The sequence below is a fragment of the Octopus sinensis genome, linkage group LG4 (assembly GCF_006345805.1).
Source record: "Octopus sinensis linkage group LG4, ASM634580v1, whole genome shotgun sequence".
NCBI lineage: Eukaryota > Metazoa > Mollusca > Cephalopoda > Octopoda > Octopodidae > Octopus > Octopus sinensis.
The window spans coordinates 126,174,569-126,199,416 of NC_043000.1; the positions used below are offsets into that span (position 1 = coordinate 126,174,569).

Below are 24,848 nucleotides of genomic sequence, written 5' to 3' on the forward strand. Positions count from 1 at the left end.
GATGATGCACAATTAAATACTTAAGTTGACAAGAGTGTTTGCAAACTCAGCAACTTATACCTGTCGCTTGCCAACTTCGTCTAAAATTAAACTCGTCTTCTACATGACTGCGACGTACAAAGTTTCAACTAAACAAATACATCAAGACTTCTCACAGAAGTTTCATTACATGAAATACATAGATGACTAACATCAAATGTGAATAGAAGTTTAAGTTTACCAAACTAACTGTTTTTCGATCAATGTTATAAAATAATAACAGAAACATTTTATTTTTATATAGGCATAATGTCCCAGATTTTTAAGAACGTCTCATAAACACGAATTCTGGTAAGTGAAAGATCTTGATCTGTATTGTAGATACCTTCCCCATAAATATTAACTTTTGTTATCTAATAAAAAAAATAATAAGGTGCGTTGTAGAAGTGCTATGTCGTTGAGCTGAGCCTGAGTTCAATTCTCGATTACAGCTGTTAACCATGAACGTCACAGAATCTACCAAGTTCTCCATATACACCAGAAATCCTTATTTCTATAAAAGACATCAACACACTAATTAAATAACAACGATAATATGAATATCAAGTTGGTTATGAAATCCGACATCAGATAACAATAACAGTCTATTCTAGTGAAGAACTTGGCTGGTACGGTGATGTTTGACTGCAGGCGATTTACAAGAAAAGCTGCTGAAAACGAACCGAGCCAAAAACAAGCCAGCTAAGCAAGAATGAATGTATTAAAGTCTATCATAATAATTCTTCCAATAACTTCCAACCTTAAATTATCGACAGCAGATGCCAGCCACCCTGCCACACGTGGCTAGTATCATCAGTACACCCGATTATATAACACGAGGTTTTATAGTTTTACAATAGACATGTCTAGTGTATGTCTGTCTTGCAAGAAAAACGGACAATAATTCCTACGTAAGCAGAACGGAGATGGACGATGGTTGGTTCAGTGATCGCCTGTAGCCATTCAAGAGGCTGAACCAAAATCATTTACGCTTATCATCATAAATATTTCTTATATTTCATCAGAAATAAGAACCCAAAAATTATTATTTCTTTTGATTAGGCAAAATACCAACTTTTGATAGTGTATGAAGAATATAGTCGATTGGCTTGACCTATGATATTACTGGTACATATTTCATCTAGCTTTGGTGGACAAAGGGTTACATTTGAACTCAAAACCCAAAGAGATTAAATACTATCATTAATTTAAACATACATTTTACCATATCTGTCATAACCAATCGTCGGACAGTTCAAAAGTCCAACAATGTTAACGATATCTTTTGATTATTCGAGGACATTTTTGGGAGAGAAGAGGAGTACGGTCGATGGAATATTGTTATGTGCACCTATATCATCGAACACCCAAGATGAAAAGCAAAGCCGTCCCCATGGGAATTTTAATCCACAAGTCATTTACAGAACAAAGCACCGTAAAATGTTTAGGTACCTCTAAATTGTCTCCTCCAATTCTACACCCATAATAAAATTAGTAACAAGTTAATCGTGAATCTTTCAATGATGCAACACAAGTTATTAACAATGGTCAATGTGTATACAGATAGATATATAAAAGTCTCACCATGATATCGATCCGATGGTAATTTGTCAGCTTCAGTTAAGCTAACTAATGTGTAAGCGTAGAATAAAAGTATGGACAAAATGAAGGTTACGGACGAAGTATGTGAGAAATGTTGTAAGCCCGACAGACAAAAAAATCTGAGGCTGTGTTTACTCGTTTGGTACTCAGTGGTCCTTTCATGGAGCTCAATATAAGGACAGCCATACGTTGTTGGCCGCATGTTAGGCAGAGCCGGTAATATAAGTTCAGAAGAATATGCTGGACTGTTTTCATCAAAGCTGTTGTCCTGGTAATTGTGGTTGTTTTTGTGGTACATTTTTGGGATGGGTAACTCGGCTGGAAACCGTTTCAAGGCTACACAAAGTTGTGACAAAACATTTGACAGCCACGCTGGCACCCTCGAGACGGATGTGTGTAGCAAATAGAATCTTGTTCACTTCAATAAACAGTAACAACGAGGAGTGGTGGAAAATACGTAAACATTAGTGAACACAGGTGTTCAACTTAGATGTATATAATAGACATGTATCAAATTAAATTAATGAAATACACGGACGGGTGATGCAGAGGTTTTGTGTAGCTGTGATGTTTCCTCTCTTCAATTAAGCGTTTGTAAATCTTACTTACGAAGACAAAATGCTTCGTTCTATGTTTCTGCAGCCTTGTTCAAAACAAACTGGACTAAAAAACACAGTTCGAATGACGAGCATTGAGAATTCGTAGATCCATAATGATTCTAGCAGTTAACAAGATTATTTAAGGTCCATAACGGACGGTAGTAGAACGAATAAACGGGACGGGGCTGGCAACTGTAGTGTTATTGACGTCGAACTTATAGTATAAAATGTGTGTATATGCGTGCGTATTTGTGTGTGTGTGTATAGTCAAGTATATTTATGTATATATGTGTACGCGTATGTTTTTATGTCAGTGTGTATATGCGTGTGTATTTATGTTATGTGTGCGTTTTACGAAATTTTATCAATGGCGGACTTGTGACATGCGCAGTGATACTCAGCTGCTGCTACACACACACACATACACACACACAAGTTGTTTGTCTCAAATCTCCAAGACTTACTCATTCTTTCAATCATTTCTTCATTTCCCCTTGCTTTTGTTTTTCTCTCAGTTCTCCCCATCCAACTCTGTTCCGTTTATCTGCTTCGTAAAACGTTTTTACATTTTTTATTACTATTGTTTTAATTTTATTATTCTTTCACTTTTATTACCTTTTCATAACAATTTTTCTCCTCTAATTTGTTTAGACCTTTATTCCTATTATTGTTTTCTTAAAATCCCTCCCTTCCTTTCATTTTCACGCTAATTCTACACCTAGTTTCTCTATCTATCTACCTATCTATCTCATATGTACACACACACACACACATATAAATATATATATATATATATATATATATATATATATATAGTTTAGCTTTATGCATTGTTTTCCTTTCTCCCTATTCCTTTCAATAGAAAGAATATGTTTTCGTTCCATATATCCTTATTTTCTATTCACTTTTTTTTTTGCCCTTAATCATTTTCTTCACTGTAAACAACATCTTCCTCCCCCGTTCCATTTTACTCTATCTATTTCTCCTCCGCCTTACTCTTTTCTCTGACTCTTTCTTTTTGCACTTCCTCCTTCTCTGCCTTTTTCCATCTCACTCTGTCTTTCTCTCACTCTCTCTCGCTATCCCTTTTCTTCACTTGCCGTGACTGTCTATTTCTCACTACCTTCGCCATTCTTTCTAACCTTCCTTTATGTCTTCAATTTTTAGTTTCTCTCTCTAAGGCACTAATATTTCTCTTTCCTTCAATATTCACTTCTCTCTCTGCTCTCTTTTTCTCTTCTCTCTCTCTCTATATATATAGAGAGAGAACGGGGAGGGTGAGTTGATTGCCTTAGCACAAGGCCACCAAATTATAGGGCAAGGTAACGAGATGGTGTATCATTCATGCCTTTCTTAAAATTAAGGCTAGATGAAGGTTCTATGTGTGTGCGTGATTGTATATTTATGTGTGTAATAACTGGTTGTTTTTTTTTACTTCTTCTACAGCCACGTTTTCAACCTCTCCGTTGTTCCTCCTCCCACTCATACTATCACTTGTCTGTTACACTAGTTGTTTACACACATTCTGTTCGACTTGAACTGCAACGATGTAAAGAAAGAAAGGAAGAAAAAAATAGTTTGCCATGAGTTATTACATAGACATTCTAGTTATGTTCAGTTATTTTTACATTCAGTCATTGACATCATCACCAGCACTACCATCATCATTATCATTATTATTATTGTTTTTCGTTATTATACGAGTAGTTAACGAAAGCAACCATTATTACAGTCAAATGAAATTACATCCTTATTAATTATTATCCAAGTATTCTAATCTTATAATTATCATTATCTTCAAGTTGCTTCGTTCACCTTTACAATAAAAAAAAACAGCTTCCATTATGTTTGCCATTTCTAATATAACCAACCAGTTAAAATGACAGCCAACGATGGCTATAAACCCAGAAATGACCATCCAACAGCCTATTTTCAAGCCAGCTAATGTTTCCCACTGACTGAGACAGGAATCTATAAATATTTATGAAAGTAGTTATAAACAGTAAGGTCATTCCTGTCTGTTTCTACTGGAAAACAACCTAGCTGGTCTTTGTAGTCACATCTGTCAAGATAACTCTGGAGTAACAATGACTTGGCACATAAGCAAGTTCATGAGAAATTGTCACATGCTTGTGTGTCAAATGTATTAATACGGGATTTTTTGGGGTAGGCACAAGGTTACTTTTTACAGGAGGGAATTGTTGATTGAATTGTATGGACGGTCGTGGGATATATATAGCAAAATTTATCCAATCATGATCTGAACTCAAAATCTTGAAAGATGGAAATAATACGTTTAGTCCTAAATTTACTGTCGCTCGCTATTTCTGTTACCTCTGTGTGGACATTCTACCTACTTGAAATAGCCAAACCTCCCTCAAAATACACCTTACAATGTTTTAAAAGAAGAAAAGATACATTGGACATTATGCTGGATATTCAAAAAGGCAAGATGAACAAGGCTGGAAAGTTTTCTTTTATCACCTTCATCATCTGGTTGAGCTTACTCAGACATTTTTAACCTGCACACATCATCCATCTCAATCCTGCATTAGTTGAAGGAAGTCTTCAGGGTGGCATCCAGGGCCTCCAGCGAGTTGATCTGCATACATTGTGTTTGGACAACCTGCTCAAGTATGACAATACTTTATTATCCATAACAGTAGGTCACTTGCCAGCCCTTGTTTGACTCAGCAGCTCTGTCCCACAAGTGTCTTTCCCTTATAATGGTTGAAACAGGCAGATCTCCATACAGCTGGATGTTGTCTGGAAATCAACCATCAGACAATCTTAAGAAGTTTTTCCATGCAACAATAGTCAGTCCTTTTATATGAAGCAACAACCTGGACATTTACCAAAAAACTGGAATCCAAACTAGATGGAAATTAATTCAAATATTAAGAGCAGTCTTAAATGTATCTTGCAGAACCCTTTTTATCATAGGTCTCTACAATCAATGCTGATCTGTTACTGAACAGTAATTCATTAGCCATGTTTCTTTTAATTAATAAAGCATTAACACTTAGTTTTCTGTAATATATCTCTGAGAACATTTATAGCAAATATGAAATGATGAAATGAATTCAACTATTATAGATTTACCTTAGTCAAAGTTTAATTGCAAATGACATTGCAATATTGGTTTCAATTTTTAACACAAGGCCAGCAATTTTGGGAAGGCAGTAAGTCAGTTACCTCGACCTCTGTGCTCAACTGGTACTTATTTTATCAACCCCAAAAGGATGAAAGGCAAAGTCAACCTCAGTGGGATTTGAACTCAGAACAAAAAGACAGACAAAATGTTACTAAGCATTTTCCCTAGGATGTTAATAATTCTGCCAGCTCACCTCCCTAATACACTACACTATTAATTTGCATGATTTGCGATGTGGCTTTGAGTTCAGGCAATATGTCTTGTCCATAAATATGAAACTAGCAACTGGTTGTTGTGGAAATTAAGATGAGAAATATTCTTCATGATATTACAATGAGCTGGGTGTTGCCAAAAATGTAATATTGGGGCTCTAACCAAATTCAGTCCCAAACAAGAATGAAGGTATCATGGTGAAAATTAATAAAAGGATTACTACAACTTATAGCCTTGCTTTCCATCTGTTACAGCAGATAATCATTATTGTTTCAATGTCCACTTTTTCATGCTTGCATGGGTCAGACAGAATTCATCAAGGAGATTTTTTGTGGCCAGATGCTATTCCTGTTGTCAACCCTCACCTGTTTCCAAGGAGAGAAATATTTTGCCAAAGAAGAATGGAAATGAATGATGCCATTTGGATGACACTATCACTGCTTTACAACCATTGCAAAATGTCAAGACATTAAAACACACATACACATATACTATGGAAAACCAAATCCATTCACAAGAATTTCATTGGCCCAGGGCTATAGTAGGAGACACTTAAGATGCTGCATTGTGGGACTGAACCTGAAACCATAGGAAGTGAACTTCAAAGAAAACAACTATGCCTGTTATAAATGTAAAACAAAATGAGACCTATTCAGTTTTTGAAACAACTTTTGTTTCATTCATGATTGCTGGAGTGGCTGTGTGGTAAGTAGCATGCTTACCAACCACATGGTTTCGGGTTCAGTCACACAGCATGGCACCTTGGGCAAGTGTCTTCTACTATAGCCTCAGGCCAACCAAAGCCTTGTGAGTGGATTTGGTAGACGGAAACTGAAAGAAGCCCATCGTATATATGTGTTTGTCCCTCCAACATCGCTTGACAACCGATGCTGGTGTGTTTACATTGCCGTAACTTAGTGGTTCGGCAAAAGTGACCGATAGAATAAGTACTAGGCTTACAAAGAATAAGTCCAGGGGTCGATTTGCTCGACTAAAAGGCGGTGCTCCAGCATGGCAGCAGTCAAATGACTGAAGCAAGTAAAAGAGTAATGAAAAAGAGCTTGACTCAGTTTCTGAACTACAACCCCTTCAATTACTTATACCATGCTGACATAGGTTGGATGGTTTAGCTGGATCCAGTGAGCTGCAGGGCTGTGCCATTTTTGTTTTCAATCTCATCTTTGGTATGGTTTCTATGTTTGGATGACCTTCCTAATATCAACAACTTTATAGTGTGTAATAAATGTGGGTTTTTTTGTTGTTTTTTTTATGCCTTCAGCACTAGTGAAGTTGCCAAGTAACTTGCAAGACAAGAAGAAACTCTTGACTGAATGAGGAGAGGGTATATTTGGGAGAGTGGTAGGCGATTTTGTGCCAGATGTTGAGAAGCTATGCATTTCCTCATATGCCGTGCTCTATCCATGGATGCAATATATAAACTCAGAATTGAAATTTTGATGACTTGAGCCACATAATGCTTGTAGAAATTTTAAAAACAGTCATTGAGAGGGTTTATCACTCTGTTAGTAATATTTGTAAGATGAGAATTCTCAATCTGTTGAATTGCAATTGTCTTAGAAATATTGGCTTCAAATTTTGGCACAAGGCTAGCAATTTCAGGGGGCAGAGTAAGTCGATTGCATTGCCCCCAGTGATCAGCTGGTACTTATTTCATCAAATCCTATTTCTTTATTGCCCACAAGGGGCTAAACATAGAGGGGACAAACAAGGAGAGACAAAGGGATTAAGTTGATTACATCGATCCCAGTGCATAACTGGTACTTAATTTAGCTACCCCGAAAGGATGAAAGGCAAAGTCATCCTCGGCAGAATTTGAACTCAGAATGTAGCGGCAGACGAAATACCTATTTCTTTACTATCCACAAGGGGCTAAACACAGAGAGACGAACAAGGACAGACAAACGGATTAAGTCGATTATATTGACCCCAGTGAGTAACTGGTACTTATCTAATCGACCCCGAAAGGATGAAAGGCAAAATCGACCTCGGCAGAATTTGAACTCAGAATGTAGCGGCAGACAAAATACCACTAAGCACTTCACCTGGCATGCTAATATTTCTACCACCTCGCCGCCTTAAATCAAATCTTAATATTGCTTTTATCAAATCGCCTTTACCAAATCTTAATAGATGAAAGGCAAAGACGACCTCTGCAAAATCTGAGCTCAGAACATAAAGACTGACACAATGTTACAAAGCACTTTGCCTGATGGGCTAACGATTCTGCCAGCTGGCCACCTTAATTAGAAATATTAACTTGTACCCTGAAAAATGTTTTCTCAAATAAAGGGTTTTTTCTGCTAATTTCTGACCACAGGGTAAATTGGCTCCCTGTTCTTTGATGTCTTTCCCTATGTGACCGCTCTCATAGCTGTATGCATCTTCTAAAGCTGTTCAATCAGAATTTATTTAGGTTACAACCTTATAAAAATCTAATTCTACAGAAGCTAAACTTTGAGGACCTTTGGACTTGAAGTGCATTCAGAATCTTCCTTCACCACAAGTCATTTCTTAATGAACTGTTGTATAACTGTTATATATCAATCTGCATAAAAAAAATAATTAAAAGATTGTTTATGAATGTCTTTTTTTTAAAACATGTCAAAAATGTCAGCAAAATGGCAGCTTGACACATTACAATATTAATAATGCTATATCACCATTAAAAATAAACAAGTATCATATTACATTATTAAATAAATAAATAGCTTACAACAAGAATACCATCCAAGCATGATTTTCCCCATCTCAAAAACACATTCATTCAGCCTGGAAATGGAGTTATATTTTGTTTATTGTGAGGGGTTTCTTGCAGAGAGACATTAACAAGACTCTCTGAGTGAAGATTTAGCAGCTTCTGTGTATTCAACATACTACCCAAACAGCTAAGGCTATGTGCAAAAGGAAAAAAATGTCAAAAAAGAGTGACTTTTTTTGCCTTTACACCTATATGTCCAACTGTTAGATAGATAAAACCAATGGCAAATGATACATGAATGGGTTAGAAAAGGTTGACAGAGTAACTTCACAAAGATAACAGTAAGAGGAGCAAACACACTAATAGTTCTGATCAGTGTTAATCGGTTTCAGCAAATTTTATACAACTTGCTCACTGGTCAATTAAAAACTTATTGGATCCTACTGGGTATATATAGGACATGAAGGAATACAGAAAGGCTGAAAAAAATTGTAGTGACCGGGACCTTTAGAAATATGCTGTGCTTGAGAAGACCCAGCAAGCTAAGTGAGACCATAACCTTGTGGCCTATGCCAGGGATGTAACCAGCCCACTTATGTGTACCTTTCCTTCATTGGACACTAAACTCTGCTTGTGAAGACCTGTTGAGGCAAGTGAAATCGAAAGTGAAATCAAATTCGATGACTGGTATCTGTGCTAGTGGAGCACTAAGAGCACCATCCGAGCATGATTATTGCCAGAGCAACAAACTGGCTTCTGTGCTGGTGGCACATAAAAAGCTCCATTCAAGCGTGATCGTTACCTGCATCGCCTTGCTGGCACATGAAAAAACATTCAAGCGAGGTTGTTGCCAGTGCCGCTGGACTGGCTCCTGTGCAGGTGGCATGTAAAAACACCATTTGAGTGTGGCCATTGCCAGTACTGCCTGGCTGGCCCTCATGCCGGTGGCATGTAAAAGCATCCACTACACTCTCAGAGTGGTTGGCGTTAGGAAGGGCATCCAGCTGTAGAAACTCTACCAGATCAGACTGAAGCCTGGTGCAGCCATCTGGTTCGCCAGTCCTCAGTCAAATCATCCAACCCATGCCAGCATGGAAAGCGGACGTTAAACAATGATGATGATGATGTAATCCAAAATAAGAGACAAAGATTAAAATTACAGAAGATATTTACAGTACTTATCCACTGATTCCTGATGTGGAACAAAATACTGCAGCAACAAATTATCAAAGTGTACCATAAAAACACTTTAAAAAATGTTACTTAAAGTAAAATTCTGAATTCTCCAACTTCTTTTCACCCTCAACTCTATTTCTTTCATGCACCCCCACCTGCTCATATTCACCCATATAACCTGGAATAGCTCACAATTCCTCCCTACTCAAACCACTTTCCATCATCTTCACACTCTCTTTTTTATTATCCTTTGATACTTTCCTTCTATTTCTCCCCCACAATGCTATTTCCTCCGTTATTTTCTCCACTACCACCTCTCCCTTCTTTCCTCAACACCTTGCTTAAAGTCATCAATCTTTCTCCTAGTCTCTCTCTCTTTCTCTCTCTCTCTCTCTCAACTGCAGAGGCCTCTCTAGTCTTCCAAGTTACAAAGCAACCACTTTAGTGTTGGGGCCACAAAAACGTACTGGTGAATTGAGAAGAGACAGCATAAGGTTGAGAACACTCTTTAATCTTACCAAGAGCATGACAACCTCTCTAGTGCTGGTATCACAAGAAAATTTCTCCGGTAAAGTGGTTGGTGCTATGAAGGAAATCCAGCCAATGAAATCTTGCCAAAATTGAGATGTTTGTGCAAAACGCTGTCATCCTACAATGAAAGCATAGAAAACAAACATAAAATGCAGGAGTGGCCGTGTGGTAAGTAGCTTGCTTACCAACAACATGGTTCCAGGTTCAGTCCCACTGTGTGGCACCTTGGGCAAGTGTCTTCTACTATAGCCTTGGGCTGACCAATGCCATGTGAGTGAATTTGGGAGAGGGAAACTGAAAGAAGCCTGTCGTATATATGTGTATATATATATATATATATATGTGTGTGTGTGTGTGTGTGTGTGTATATGTTTGTGTCTGTGTTTGTCCCCCTCAACATCACTAGACAACCAATGCTGGTGTGTTTACGTCACTGTAACTTAGCGGTTCGGCAAAAAGAGACCGATAGAATAAGTACTAGGCTTACAACGAATAAGTCCTGGGGTCAATTTGTTCGACTAAAGGTGGTGCTCCAGCATGGCCACAGTCAAAGGACTAAAACAAGTAAAAAGTAAGTAATAATCCTTCCAGTCTACTGTACTGCTTGTGAAGGCACATGGCTTAGTGGTTAGGAGAATCAGCTTGCAATTGTAAGGTTGTGAGTTCAATTACCAGTGACGCATTACTCCAATCCACTCAATTGGCAAAACTGAGTTTTACCTGAAATTCAAAGGGCCAGCCTTGTTACAGTCTGTATCACACTGAATCTCCCAGAGAGCTACATTAAGGGTACACATGTCTGTGGAGTGCTCAGCCACTTACACATTAATTTCACAAGTAAGCTGTTCAGTTGATCAAATCAGCTGCAACCCTCATCATCATAACTGACAGAGTGCCACTGTACCATTATTATCATTATTATTCTGTTGTTCTTCATGCCACCCTATTTTAGCAGCCCCACCTGTTATCCACTACTCACTACATCCACTCCTCAATTCTACTCAATTTCTATAGTTGTCACTTACACTTCCCTTTGTATTATTCAACCATTCAACACCTGTTCTTTGAATTACAAACTAGCAAAACCTTTATCAATTATTTCAGCAAGTACGACATACTCAACAACTTCTAAGCTATATATATATATATATATATATATATATATATATATATATATATATATACACCCACACGTAAATGTTGAATGATGAAAATGAGTGCTCAACATTGCATTGGTGGATATAATTTCTTTATTTGTGAATTAAGGCTACCATTGGTTTCATGTTAAGAAAAGTAGGAAAATATCCTAATGTTTTTCAAAATGGATTTCAACACCTTTCTCCCTGTGATCGGCTTGAAAAATTGTTTTGTCAAAGAAATTGAGCCCAGTAGTTATTTAAGTCTGGTACTTAATCACCCTAATTTACCAAACTGTTTAGTTATAAGGACAAACACCAATTGTCAAATGGTGGTGGGGCAAAACACAAAGACACACACATACATACATGTATGTATGTATATATGTATATATGTGTGTCTGTGTGTGTGTGTGTGTATTAATAATTACTGTTCTATTCTTTAGAGTATCCTTTTCTGATATATGTTTTACTGGCTATATATATGTGTGTGTGTGTGTGTGTATATACACACACAACACATAACACGCTTCCACACAGTTTCCATTTATCAAATTCACTCATGAGGCATTGGTCATTGGTCATTTAGCAGCTCTGGTAGAAGACACTTGCTCAAGGTGTCATGCAGTGGGACTGAACCCAAAACCACATGATTGAAAATCAAGCATCTTAACCATAGTCATACCTCTTCTATATACATGTGCATGGTGTGTGTTTGTGCATGTGAATGTATGCACGTGCGTGTGTGTGTTTTCTCTCATTGATTTTGTCCTTAATATTTCGTAATCATAGTAACCCAGAATAAGAATAGCTGTGTCACAGTACTCAAAAGGCAAAACTGAAGAGAGAGAATTAAGAAAGGATGTGTGTATGCGTACAAAATAATACATGTGTTTGTGAATATAAGAACCAGCATGCAGATGTTCTGAAAGGAAGCAAAGTGGTCTGAAGATGGAGGAGCTTCCTGAATAGATAATTAAGGAATGATCCGCCTTTAAGCAAGGGAATAATACCGTCTTGTACAATCTTGTTGATGAAGGGAATATCTTGAGTGGCACCAGTCTAATCTTAACATTTATATTACAAGAAAGTCTGTATGGTAATGCAACCTGCTAGAGATAACAGTCAAATCTCCCTCTAACATTTATATTCTTTTGTACTCTAGGCACAAGGCCCGAAATTTTTTTGAGAAATGGTGGTGGGGCAGTCAATTAGATCGACCCCAGTATGCAACTGGTACTTAATTTATTGACTCTGAAAGGATGAAAGGCAACGTTGACCTCTGTGGAATTTGAACTCAGAACATAAAGACGGACTAAATACCTATTTCTTTACTACCCACAAGGGGCTAAACACAGAGAGGACAAACAAGGACGGACAAACGGATTAAGTCGATTATATCAACCCCAGTGCGCAACTGGTACTTATTTAATTGACCCCTAAAGGATGAAAGGCAAAGTCGACCTCAGCGGAATTTGAACTCAGAATGTAGTGGCATACGAAATACTGCTAAGCACTTTGCCCAGCGTGCTAACATTATATTACAATAAGAAAGCCTTTGTGCATCAATTCAACCCACTAGAAATAACAGTCAAATCGCCATCAAGTCTTGAAAATCACGAAAGATGAGCTTGGATGAAAAGGTAGAATGATATGGTTTAAATGCTTTGCATCATACATCTAACCAATCAGGAGTGGCCTGGAACAAAACACAATAGGAGTTGCATTTCTTGAAGGATTTTGTTTATTATAATCATTGATTTCAAATTTTGGCACAAAGCCAGCAATCTCAGGGGAGGAGGTAAGTCAATTACATTGACCCTAGTGCTCAACTGGTACCTATTTTATCAATCTCAAAAGGATGAAAGGCCTCAACAGAATTTGAACCCAGAACATAAAGACAGACAAAATGTTGCTAAGCATTTTGCCCAGCATGCTAACGATTCTGCCAGCTCACTGTCTTTTTGCTTATTATAATTATTACCTCCACCTAAGCAAAGGCAGAGGTATTGTTTTCAGTTGTGTTTGTTTGTTTGTTTGTCCATGGGCAAGATATCTCAAGAACCGCTGGATGGATTCGGATGAAACTTTCAGGGATGTTTGGCCTCATGACTGGCACAAAATGATTAGATTTTGGGATCGATCTGGTACCGGACAAGGATTCTGGATTATTTTTTATATTTTCTTTACTTTACATGTATATGTAAAGTTTCACATAGTTCTCTTGTACATGCACACACATACACACATATACTCACACATTTTGAGCATTGAACATTACCATTCCATTTCCATTATACACGCACACACACACACACACACATACCTCTCTTTTACACACACATATACTCACACTTCAAATGCTGTTTATAGGCTTTTTCAATCCTTTCTATGTTATTCATCTATCCCCACTTACTTTCTCATTCATACAATGCTCTCTTTGCCATTTATCTCCTCTACCTTCACCTCTCACACTGGCTCTATTATATATATATATATATATATATACACATACATACAAATATATATATATATATATATATATATATATATATATAGTTAATCCGAACAAGAAAGCACAAAAAAAACACAACAACGCGAGGACGTGGAACAAATATAGTATTATTGGACGCTCAGGAAAGAAGGAAAGAAGGAGGGTTTAACGTTTCGAGTGGAGCTCTTTGTCGGAAACATAGGAGAAGGAAAGGTCCAGAGAAGGGAAGACAGGATAAAAAATCGCCAACGGCACACACAAGGTCAAATATATAAAAAGACAATACTCATTATTATATTAGGAAATTATACATACATTTTAACACTTTACAGTATACTTACATATATGCATAATTCTATGCATCACTCTAAAACAACAGGATTACTAAAGAAAGATCGGAATTTAAGAGAAGAGAAACCCAAAAGCTCTCATGATATTCATTGAAAGATTTTATTTGAGATATTCTCATTTTAAAAATCATCTCCAGTTAATCATTGAACGGATGTTGGCGTTGTGTTGGCCAAAGTTTGCACTCTCTGAGTGCTCTTAATAATGGTTTCTTTAAAATAAATCATAAAAGCTTTATTTATATTTGTTCTTCTTTTCTGGCAGTGGTGGAGAATTAAGGAAATTTGTGATGTGCAGACATTCATGCCTTTCCAAAAGACATTAGTAGTATAAGTACATTTGCATTAGCTGAGTCAAAATTTGGTCACTGTCTTCACTTAATACACCTTTATCTCTTGTTTTTTGGAACAAAAATTGAAAAAGGAAATTGTCATTTTAACCTGAAATTTATGATGTATAAATCCTTTTAGAATACCGTAATTCTTCAAGTATAGTCCGCCATTGAGTATAATACGCAGGGGATTTTTAGTTGGCTGTATCTCTGAAAAACCTAAACCTTGTGTATAATACGCACCCCTTCTCTAACTTGAGTCGTACATAATTAAGCCAGCAGCACCTAGTCGAACAAACATTTTCGCACATGCGTAATACAATAATGGTGATGTTCTCAACTTTTATATGGGAATGTAAATATGTTTGCAAATTGTTTTTGTTACATGTTATTCTGTGTTCTGAATACTTTTATTTTAATAAATGTTGCTTACTGCAAGTTATGGATGATTCTTTTATGACTTCATTGCTTTCAGGCTTAGCTTAATATATTTTCGCACCCGACATCACAAAATGCGTCTGAATAAACATTGCCAGACAGCAAATAGATTTTTGGACATTGATTAGAAAATATTTTTCATTTTTAACCTCGTATATAGTAAGCACTAGGGATTTTGACCTTTAAATTTTGGGAAAAACATGCGGATTATACTCGAGGATTTACGGTATGTGATTTCCCTAGTAGTTGCAGGTATTACAAGGGAGATAACCATTTCTTCATAATATTTTATAGGAATTGAATTTGAAATTAAGGGATTATAAGGAAAAAAATGCATAGGCTTCATGTGTTTAATTTTGTTTTTGTTTATTTATTACAAAGTTCTTGAAATTTGTAGACAATTGGTAACCATGTATATCACTATTTCATTATTTTTTTAGAAATCATCAGGATGATATAACCTATGACTTATTAATTAAGCATTTTCTAGAATGAGACATTTCATTAATGGTGGAAAATTCATGGAATGTATGCTTTTCTTTTCTTTTTCATTACAAAATCTTAGTTGTTTATGAACAGAAAGAAAGGAGAGAGTTCATAGAGTTTATTTAAAGGATTATATAGTGTTTACATGACTGTTTGTTCAGAATCTTTCTCATTTCTTAAGCAATCAATAAATGTTTGTAACAAATGATAATGATGTCAAAGTATTTTGAAGTGTTTATGTTTTAGAGTTATTTGTAACAGTTTCCTGCTATTCCTTACCAGATATTTTTGAAACCTTTCAATAGACAGTTTCTTATAACAGTATTTAATTACAAAGGGCCTCCACCACCACACATTTCCTTTATATCATCATCATCATCATCATCATCATCGTTTAGCGTCCGTTTTCCATGCTAGCATGGGTTGGACGGTTCTACTGGGGTCTGTGAAGCCAGAAGGCTTCATCAGGCCCAGTCAAATCTGGCAGTGTTTCTACGGCTTGATGCCCTTCCTAACGCCAACCACTCCGTGAGTGTAGTGGGTGCTTTTTACGTGCCACCCGCACTGGTGCCAGACAGAGCTGGCAAACGGCCACGAACGGATGGTGCTTTTTATGTGCCACCGGCACGAGGGCCAGGCGAGGCTGGCAACGGACACGAAACGGGGCGGTGCTGGCAACGGTCGCGAAACGGAAAGTTCTCTTACATGCCACGGCACTGGTAACACATCTGCAATTTCCATGATCGATTTCCATGATCGATTTTCGTTTCATTGATCGATTTCGATTCTGATCGTCACTTGCCTCAACGGGTCTTCACAAGCAGAGTTTTGACATGCCACCGGCACTGGTAGCACATCCGCAATTTCCATCGATCGATTTCGATTCTGATCCTCACTTGCCTCATCACGTCTTCACAAGTAGAGTTTTGTGTCCCAAGAAGGGAAGGTATGCATACGTAGGCTGGCTCCATCCCATGTAGAAGCCACGGGTTATGGACTCACTTGTCCTGCCGGGTCTTCTCGCGCACAGCACACTTCCAGAGGTCTCGGTCTCTAGTCATTTCCTCAGTGAGACCTAAAGTTCGAAGGTCGTGCTTCACCACCTCGTCCCAGGTTTTCCTGGGTCTGCCTCTTCCACAGGTTCCCTCAACCGCTAGGGTGTGGCACTTTTTCACAAACTATCTTCATCCATTCTCGCCACATGACCATACCAGCGCAAACGTCTCTCTTGCACACCACAACTGATGTTTCTTAGGTCCAGCTTTTCTCTCAAGGTACTTACACTCTGCCGAGTGTGAGTACCGGCATTACACATCCATCGGAGCATACTGGCTTCATTTCTAGCGAGCTTACGCATATCCTCAGCAGTCACGGCCCATGTTTCACTGCCATGTAGCATGGCTGTTCGTACACACGCATCATACAGTCTGCCTTTCACTCTGTGCGAGAGGCCTTTTGTCACCAGTAGAGGTAAGAGCTCTCTGAACTTTGCCCAAGCTATTCTTACTCTAGCAGTTACACTTTCAGCACACCCGCCCCCGCTGCTGACTTGGTCACCTAGGTAACGGAAACTATCAACTATTTCTAGTTTTTCTCCCTGGAAAGTGACGGAAGTTGGTCTCAGAGCATTTTCAGTGTTTATTGTTCCTGAGCATCTGCCACATACAAAAACCATCTTCCTAGTTAGCCTTCCTTTGACATTGCTGCATCTCTTATGTGTCCATAGCTTACACTTGGTGCATCTTATAGAGTTTCTACCTACACCTTTTCTACAGATCGAGCAGGGCCATCTACCTGAAGGTGTTTGTGATTTGTCTACCTTCCTACTGATTACGACTTTGGTTTTAGCTAGATTGACTCTGAGGCCCTTCGATTCTAATCCTTGTTTCCACACCTGAAACTTCTCCTCCAGTTCTGATAGCAACTCAGCAATTAGAGCAAGGTCATCAGCATAGAGGAGCTCCCAAGGGCATCCTGTCTTGAATTCCTCCGTTATTGCCTGGAGGACTATGATAAATAGGAGGGGGCTGAGTACTGAGCCTTGGTGGACTCCTACCTCTACCCAGAATTCTTCACTGTACACATTTCCAACCCTCACCCTACTAGCGGCGTCCCTGTACATGGCCCGCACAGCTCTCACTAACCATTCATCTATCCCTAGTTTCCTCATTGCCCACCAGATAAGGGATTGGGGGACCCTGTCGAAGGCTTTCTCCATGTCAACAAAAGCCAGGTACAGGGGCTTATCTTTGGCTAGGTATTTCTCCTGCAGCTGCCTTACCAGGAATATAGCATCAGTAGTACTTTTCCCTGGCACAAACCCAAACTGCATCTCATCTAAACTAACTCTCTCTCTAATTAGTTGGGCTATGACCCTCTCCGTAACCTTCATCACCTGGTCCAACAGCTTGATACCTCTGTAGTTATTTGTATCTAGGGCATCACCTTTACCTTTGTAGCAGTTGACTATTATACTGCTACACCAGTCATTGGGTATGACCCCTTTGTGTATCACCTGATTAACTATACGGGTGACTAGGCTATAGCCGACACTACCAGACATTTTGAGCATCTCTGCAGTGATTCCTGATGGGCCTGGGGCTTTCCCTGTCTTCATGCTTCTAATTGCCTTAGCTACCACGGAACTATCAACTCGGATAGCTGGTCCCTCTGTTGGGTCAACATTCGGCAGACTCTCTTTATCCCATTCATTTTCTTCATTCAGCAACCTTTCATAGTGGCATCTCCAAACCTCTCTCTTTGCATCCTCATTTAGCGCAAGTGAACCATCTTCCATGCGAACACACTTCTCTCCTACCACATCACGATTCTCTCTCACACACTGTCTTGCAACACGAAACACCTCCAGTCTTTGGTCCTCACGGCGCAGAACATTGGCAAATTTTTTCTTATCTGCTTCCCCTCTGGCTAAATAAACCTGTCTCCTAGCTTCTCTTTTGGCAGTCTGATACAATCCCCTGCTACCCCCATTTTTCCAGACCTTCCAAGCCTGTCTCTTTTCTCTAATAGCCCTGTCTACAATATTGTTCCACCACCACGTTATTCTAGGTCGAGAGGGGACTTTGCACCAGCCACAGATCTGGTCAGTGGCTCTCAGCAGGTTGTCCCTTAGAAACGTCCAGCTGTCTTCTACCCCCTGTGATGCTCTATCCCCTTCTAGTTCGTCAGAGGCTTCAAGTAATATGTCCCTAAATCTCTGTCCATTTGCAGGATCTTTAAGCTTCCAGATCCTTCTTCTCCATATTTGTCGTCTTCTGGTTGTCCTCCTAGTCCTGATCCTAAAGTCACTAACTACCAGTCTATGTTGTGGGGTACATTCTTCACCTGGAAGGTTTTGGCATTTATAAGCAGCCATCTCTCCCTTTGCCTTGTAAGGATGTAGTCAATTTGGCTGGTATGTTGGCCCGATTGGTAAGTGACTAGGTGGCTGGTAGGTTTCCTGAAGTTAGTGTTGCAAATCATAAGATTATTTGCATCGCAGAACTCCAGCAGCCTGGTTCCCTCCTCGTTGCGGGAGCCATAGCCATAGCCTCCATGTACGCCATGGAAGCCCCCAGCATGTCGTCCAACGTGACCATTGAAGTCACCAGCCACAAAGATAAGGTCTCTGTCGTTCGTCAACGAGGTAGTCTGCAGTAGAGTGTCATAGAATCGGTCTTTCTGTCCATCGGGTAGCCCCGACTGAGGAGCATAGGCTGATATAATGGTTGCTAAACTATGATGAAGCACTAATCTAATCTTAAGTATTCTGTCACATACTCTGATTACCTCAATTACTTTATCTACCCATTTCTCAGCGATAAGTATACCCACGCCACCAACCCCGTCAGTGTTCCCTGCCCAGAAAATCTTGTACCTGCGTTCCTTGCCTGTGAGGAGGAACTAGCTGATCCTCCTCTCCACCTTATTTCTTGCATGCAACATATATCCACACATCTCCGTTCAAGCATCTCGACTATCTCACCAGACCTACCTTTCAGAGTGCCAACGTTGAGGGTGCCAACCCTGAGGGTGTGGGAGGCATGGGCTCTAGAGACCCTGGGACGGTGGACAGTAGCTTCGTGTACCTGAAAAGAAAGCTCGCATTTGGCAGAATTCATGTGCAAGAAATGAAGTAGTAAAGTAGCCTTCAGTACAACCTGCATAACGCTAGCCTTTCATATTTTGCACTGTATGAACATTACCTTACACAGGTCGAGACTAGGGGTAGGGAGGGGTAGGGATGGTGAGAACATTTGCAGTCTTCATGGGAAGCAACCCCGGAATGGCAGAGAATAGGAACTTCCGTCATGCGTGGTGGGGGTGGGAGGGCGGGTGCACCGTGTCTGAGTAAAGAGGTTCTGTTAATCGTATGAGCTAGCAAATGGGTTTGTATGAATCGGGAGACAACACTAAACGAAAAATTGAAAAATCAGAGTGGCTATGAACCTGTAGACAAGTCTAAACGAAAAAAAAATGTTTGAGCTAGACAGGGTAATGAGGGAATACTGAAAGAATGAGGGACAATACAATGAGATGGAAATTGAAGAATAGAGAAAGAATAAGAATAAGTGCAAGAAAGAAGGTAGTCGTAGCGAGGTTGGACGATTCACTTAACTTTTAGCCATTCATGATCTGTGCGTATTCTTTAGATATTTTGAAGCGAGTGGGGTTAACGATAAATGCGATCGCTCTTTTATATATGGCGATGATGGTTTTGGGAAGGGGGGGGGGCATAGAGAACCATGGCGATGATGGTTATGGGAAGGGGGGACATAGAGAGAGAGAGATAGGGTTAGTTAGAGAGAGAGGTCAAGGGACACGTGACAATAAGCGGTATATATATATATATATATATATATATATATTATATATATATATATATGAGAGGGTGCTGAAAAGTTCCTGGCTTTGAGGATATCATGAAAGACCTGGTTGGAAGCCCAACTGTCTGAGTTCTTTTACAAGGCTTAGAAAAACTGAAGGACTGCTGCAATAAGAGAGGGGAATATGTTGAATAAAATCATAATTAACTGATCCTCCTGCATTTTCTTTCACCCCAAGCCAGAAACTTTTCAACCCTCCCCCTCATGTATATGTGTATATAAATATATATATATATATATATATTGTATATATCCAAATTAGGTTGAATATTGCAGTATAAATTATATTATTTTTCCTATGTTCCTATTTAGTGTAGCTAATTCATTTAACTTTTAATTGAGGATATTATAATTATGTATTATTACTGGATCAGTGAGGGTATTTATGTTCATTTCTAGTTAACCTTTTAATGCTCCCTGCATTAAACAGGTTAACACTAATTTCATTACAGTTATTCATGTGAATGACTTTTCTAAATCATTCTTCTCTAGGCCATTCTATTTTCTCATTTCAATCATCGTAGAATGTTAGAAAATTACTTAGTGTACTTACTTCAGTAAGTATAGTGAAAGCAATCTCTTACTGATGAGGTCAGGATAATATCAAATTGGCTAAAATGTTTCTTTTGCCATTAACCATCTTACAAACAATAACTCTGAGCACCTTTTCAAACTCCACCTGTCTAACACCCATGGACATGTTTACAAAGTCAGAAAACAGCACAGCTCCCATGACTTTTGGAAAAATATTTTTTCACGCTGAGAGTTGCTGAAGCATGGAACAAACTGCTGGCATCAGTTGTTAGTTGTCGGAGCACTGTATCCTTCAAAACTTCCATGCTTCCTGAGATTCGCCAACACTACACCTGATTTTTCTCCCCTCCATACACACGCAAGCATGTATCTGACTCATACACTGTTCACTTTCCAGACATTTTTACATTACTGCATATGCTTTATATGCACTTTTGACAAGTTGTGGTGCACCTGAGCACTGTATACAATAATTTCATTATTATTTAATAGTAGGCAACTCTATTTGAATCCAGTGCCATCATGTTTTAATGAGAGTCATCTATAGCTATCTTCCCAGTCACTTCCTTTTTTATTTTTTAAAGGAAAATATCCGGTGGATATTTTCCAACATCAGGGTCACCACTTTAGCGGGATTTTAGCACACTAATTTAATTTAATATTTGGTCATCCTTCGATCGCTGTTAGAATCAGTCCAGTGAGGAACGACAACAATTCGTGTGAGGTTTGTGAAGACTTCATGTGCATGAGGGATTTATTCCGATCCAGGATGAGAGCATTTACACAGCTTGAACATTTACATTCAATAGAACAGAATGGAATTTGAATAGGGAAATGTTTTCGTCTTGCCGCATTCTATGACTGGTGAAAGGGGATTAAAGAAAATTCAGTCAACGAGAAGTTGTCTTGTAGCAGGAACAAAGATGGAGAAACCGTGGCTAGCTGCAGGCAGTGTGTGAGAGAAAGAGGATGTTACCTGTCTGTGCATATCTTTTATAGCTATGAAACGAGTGCCATCTAGTTGCTAACGATGTGACAGGGAAGATAACTATAGATGACTTTCATTAAAACATGACGGCACTGAATTCAAATAAAATTGCCTACAGCCACATTACTATTTCCTATTTTTAGCATTTGGTTCAGTTTTAAATAATAATCAGATATTCTTTTATTCATTTATTCATTTCAGACATGCTGCTGCATTCAGATTGGAGCGCCACCATGATATGTCTGTAACATTAATATTCCTGTACGATCTTTTCTTTTATTTGTATCTGTTTTACTATAAAGTTTATTCATTCATAAAATACTTGCAAGTCTAACACGTTTAATTCTTAATCTCTATTTACTTCTTTACAGAAGATATTGTGTCTAGTTAGTTCTCCTCTCTTCATGGGAGCCTTATCATATTTCCAAAGCTGGATTTCATATCAGTTTCCTAACTGAATTTGGACATCAGATACGAGCAGGAGCTTGTCTTTTTTAAAATACCTTTTGAGGTCTTCTATGTACAAAGAAGATTATTATTGGTTTGATTATTGTTCCATAGCACTTTTATCCAACTCTAGTTTGGTTTAGAAATTTTGTTCAAAATGTCAGCAGAGAGATGGAGAAAAGGAATTTCCTTGGAATACTCTTCTTTTTGAATTCTTTTGCTTGGACCTGTTACAACTGTCTTCCATTTAGAGTAAACATTTATATGCTGACGGTGCTGCTTGCTTTATTTGTTTGTTTGTTGAGCGAAGCAGTCTTCGCCCTGGGAGAAGTCCGAAACGTGGTCCTTTGCTATTTGTAAGACCCGCAGAAGAGAAAGCAGGTCAACCCCTGACACCAAGAGCATCGATGGATGGATGAATTCGCATCCAGGCTCAGCGTTTGCATAGGAAGTCAGGGACAAGAAACAGTAAGAAAGAGAGAGAGAATGTTGGAGTGAAAGAGTACAACAGGGGTGCCCCCTCCCCTGCTGGAGCCTCGTGGAGTTTTAGGTGTTTTCGCTCAATAAACACACACAACAACCGTCTGGGAATCGAAACCACGATCCTCTGACCGCGAGTCCATTGCCCTAACCACTGGGCCATTGCACCTCCACTAACGGTGCTGCTGGTACTCTGTCAGTTACAATGACAAGTGTTCCAGTTAATTCAATCAATGGATTAGCCTGCTCATGAAATTAATGAGCAAGTGGCTGAGTACTCCACAAACATGCATACCCTTAACATAGTTCTCAGGAAGTTTCAACATGACACAGAATGTGATAAGGCTAGCCCTTTGAACTACGGGTACAATGCATTCTTGCCAGCTGAGTGGATTGGTGCAATGTGAAATAAAGTGTTTGGTTCAAAGACACAACACACCATTGGATATCGAACTCACAACCTTATGATTGTAAGCTGAATTCTCTAACTGCTAAGCCATGTACCTTGATGGGTGCTGATGTACTCTGTCTCTGAATGTAGGAGTCAACGTCTCATCAGGCAGTGAAGCCATTCAAGAATTTGGACCTGGAGATCTCCATTTCCAGCGACTTCGAGGGCCACTTCCCAGTGGTGTCGGGTGTCAACGAAGAGCCCTCGACTACAACAAGACGACCAAAGTTTTTTTTTTTTCCAAGGTCTGGGGTCTCCTGTCCCTAAGCCCTAGACCATCACCTAATCATCCTTACCCATCTTGTTGCCTAACAACAACAACAACAACAACAATAAGGCAGTGAAGCAATTTTGTAGACATTTCAGCCTCTTCCACCACGACATCAAAGCTACCTGGGACCACCAACTAATGTAGGCAACAAAACTGCACAACAGTAAAAGCTTTGTTGAGTTAAATGTTGTGACACTGGACCAGATTGTTTTAATGTTCCTGTTTGCTATTGGTACTACTTTACTTTTGTTTGCATGTTTCCAGGATCCACAAATGAGAACTCTACTAAAAAGCCTTTTGGTAATAATTCACACCATGGTCAAACCTTTTCTTCAGTTAAAGCTTTATTAATCAATGACTGTTCTTTACAAATCATTTAAGCTTTTACAACCTTTCTGGTCTGCTTGAAACATGCTGCTTTTTGAAAGGGGAACATTTACTTCTTGCAATAGGATTAATGTAAAGGTTTTATATAAAGCAATCAAGTTAGTTCTGTCAGCATCATCATCATCATCATCATTATTATTTTACAGATGTTTTTCTATGCTGGCATGGATTGGAAGGTCTTCTCTAGAACTGTGTCTTGTCACTTGACGTGTGTCATCTCCTTTACATCCTGAGATAATCTTTTACAACTACTTCCCACACCTTGACCATTCTTCTTCCTCCCACTTGGATTACTTAATATTTCTTCTCATAATTTCTGCCTCCTATGGACAGAGCAGGATTGCAAGGGTGCAAAGTAAATATGAACTACTCAAACCCAGAGCCAACTCCCTGCCTTCAATCCCAGCAGACGACTAGTGCCCTGCCCCCACCTGCAGCAGAGCATTCACAGCACACATCAGACTTAATCATCATAACCAGGCACACCATGTCCCATCTTCTTCTCCTATGTACTGTCGTTAGTCGTCATTGACAACAACAGATGAACTAATTAATTAATTATCTTCTATATTAAGCAATCTTCTCTCCTGCAAACTAGTTTCAATTCCTCCAATGTGGATTTTTCTTTTTCAGGTGACTTGTATTCTTTTGTTTAGATATGCTGACATGAGGTGTGATGATTCTACAGTGTTGGGGATTAAGATTTTTAATTTTTTCCCCCTTGTTTGGAGAGCCTTTATGTATTGTTTCCACGTTTCCACAAATCATTGATTATCATTTCAATTACTTGTAGACACTGGTTTGATATTTTAGTCAGAAGTTAGATGCTTCTATAGCATCTGAGTTCTAGCAGATTATTTGTATTTTATAGTATTTAGGTCACTTTTTGTGTTGTTATTTATCCCCTGGTGCTGAACTTTTAGCAGTATTCTTGACCATTGTGATGCATCTGTTCTCTATACTTCTTCCACAAAGTCTTTTACTTGTCTTGGAGATGACACTGCATTGATTTCTTCTTTGCTTTTACCTAATTCTTGGTAAAATCATTTGTTATTGAACACAAACATTTTTCTTTTTTTCTTTGTTCAAGAAACCATTGCCAATTTTCATAATTGTAATTCAGCAAAGAACTCTTATCTTCAGCATTCTTTGATTTTAT

At 38.7% G+C, this 24,848-nt stretch overlaps 1 protein-coding gene and 1 long non-coding RNA gene across 2 annotated transcripts in view; one reads left to right on the plus strand and one right to left on the minus strand.

The window, feature by feature from the left end:
- The window catches only part of LOC115210716, a 54,858-nt gene extending 52,347 nt beyond the window's left edge, over positions 1-2,511 (minus strand). The window contains exon 1 of the mRNA XM_029779417.2: positions 1,603-2,511. Coding sequence (XP_029635277.1) covers positions 1,603-1,918 — 316 coding nt within the window. The 5' untranslated portion in view covers positions 1,919-2,511. The remainder of the gene's footprint in view (positions 1-1,602) is intronic.
- Positions 1-24,848, plus strand: part of LOC118763111 — a 40,384-nt gene that overhangs the window by 1,578 nt on the left and 13,958 nt on the right. Inside the window, exon 2 of the long non-coding RNA XR_004998865.1 lies at positions 284-330. This is a non-coding gene — a long non-coding RNA (uncharacterized LOC118763111). The remainder of the gene's footprint in view (positions 1-283; positions 331-24,848) is intronic.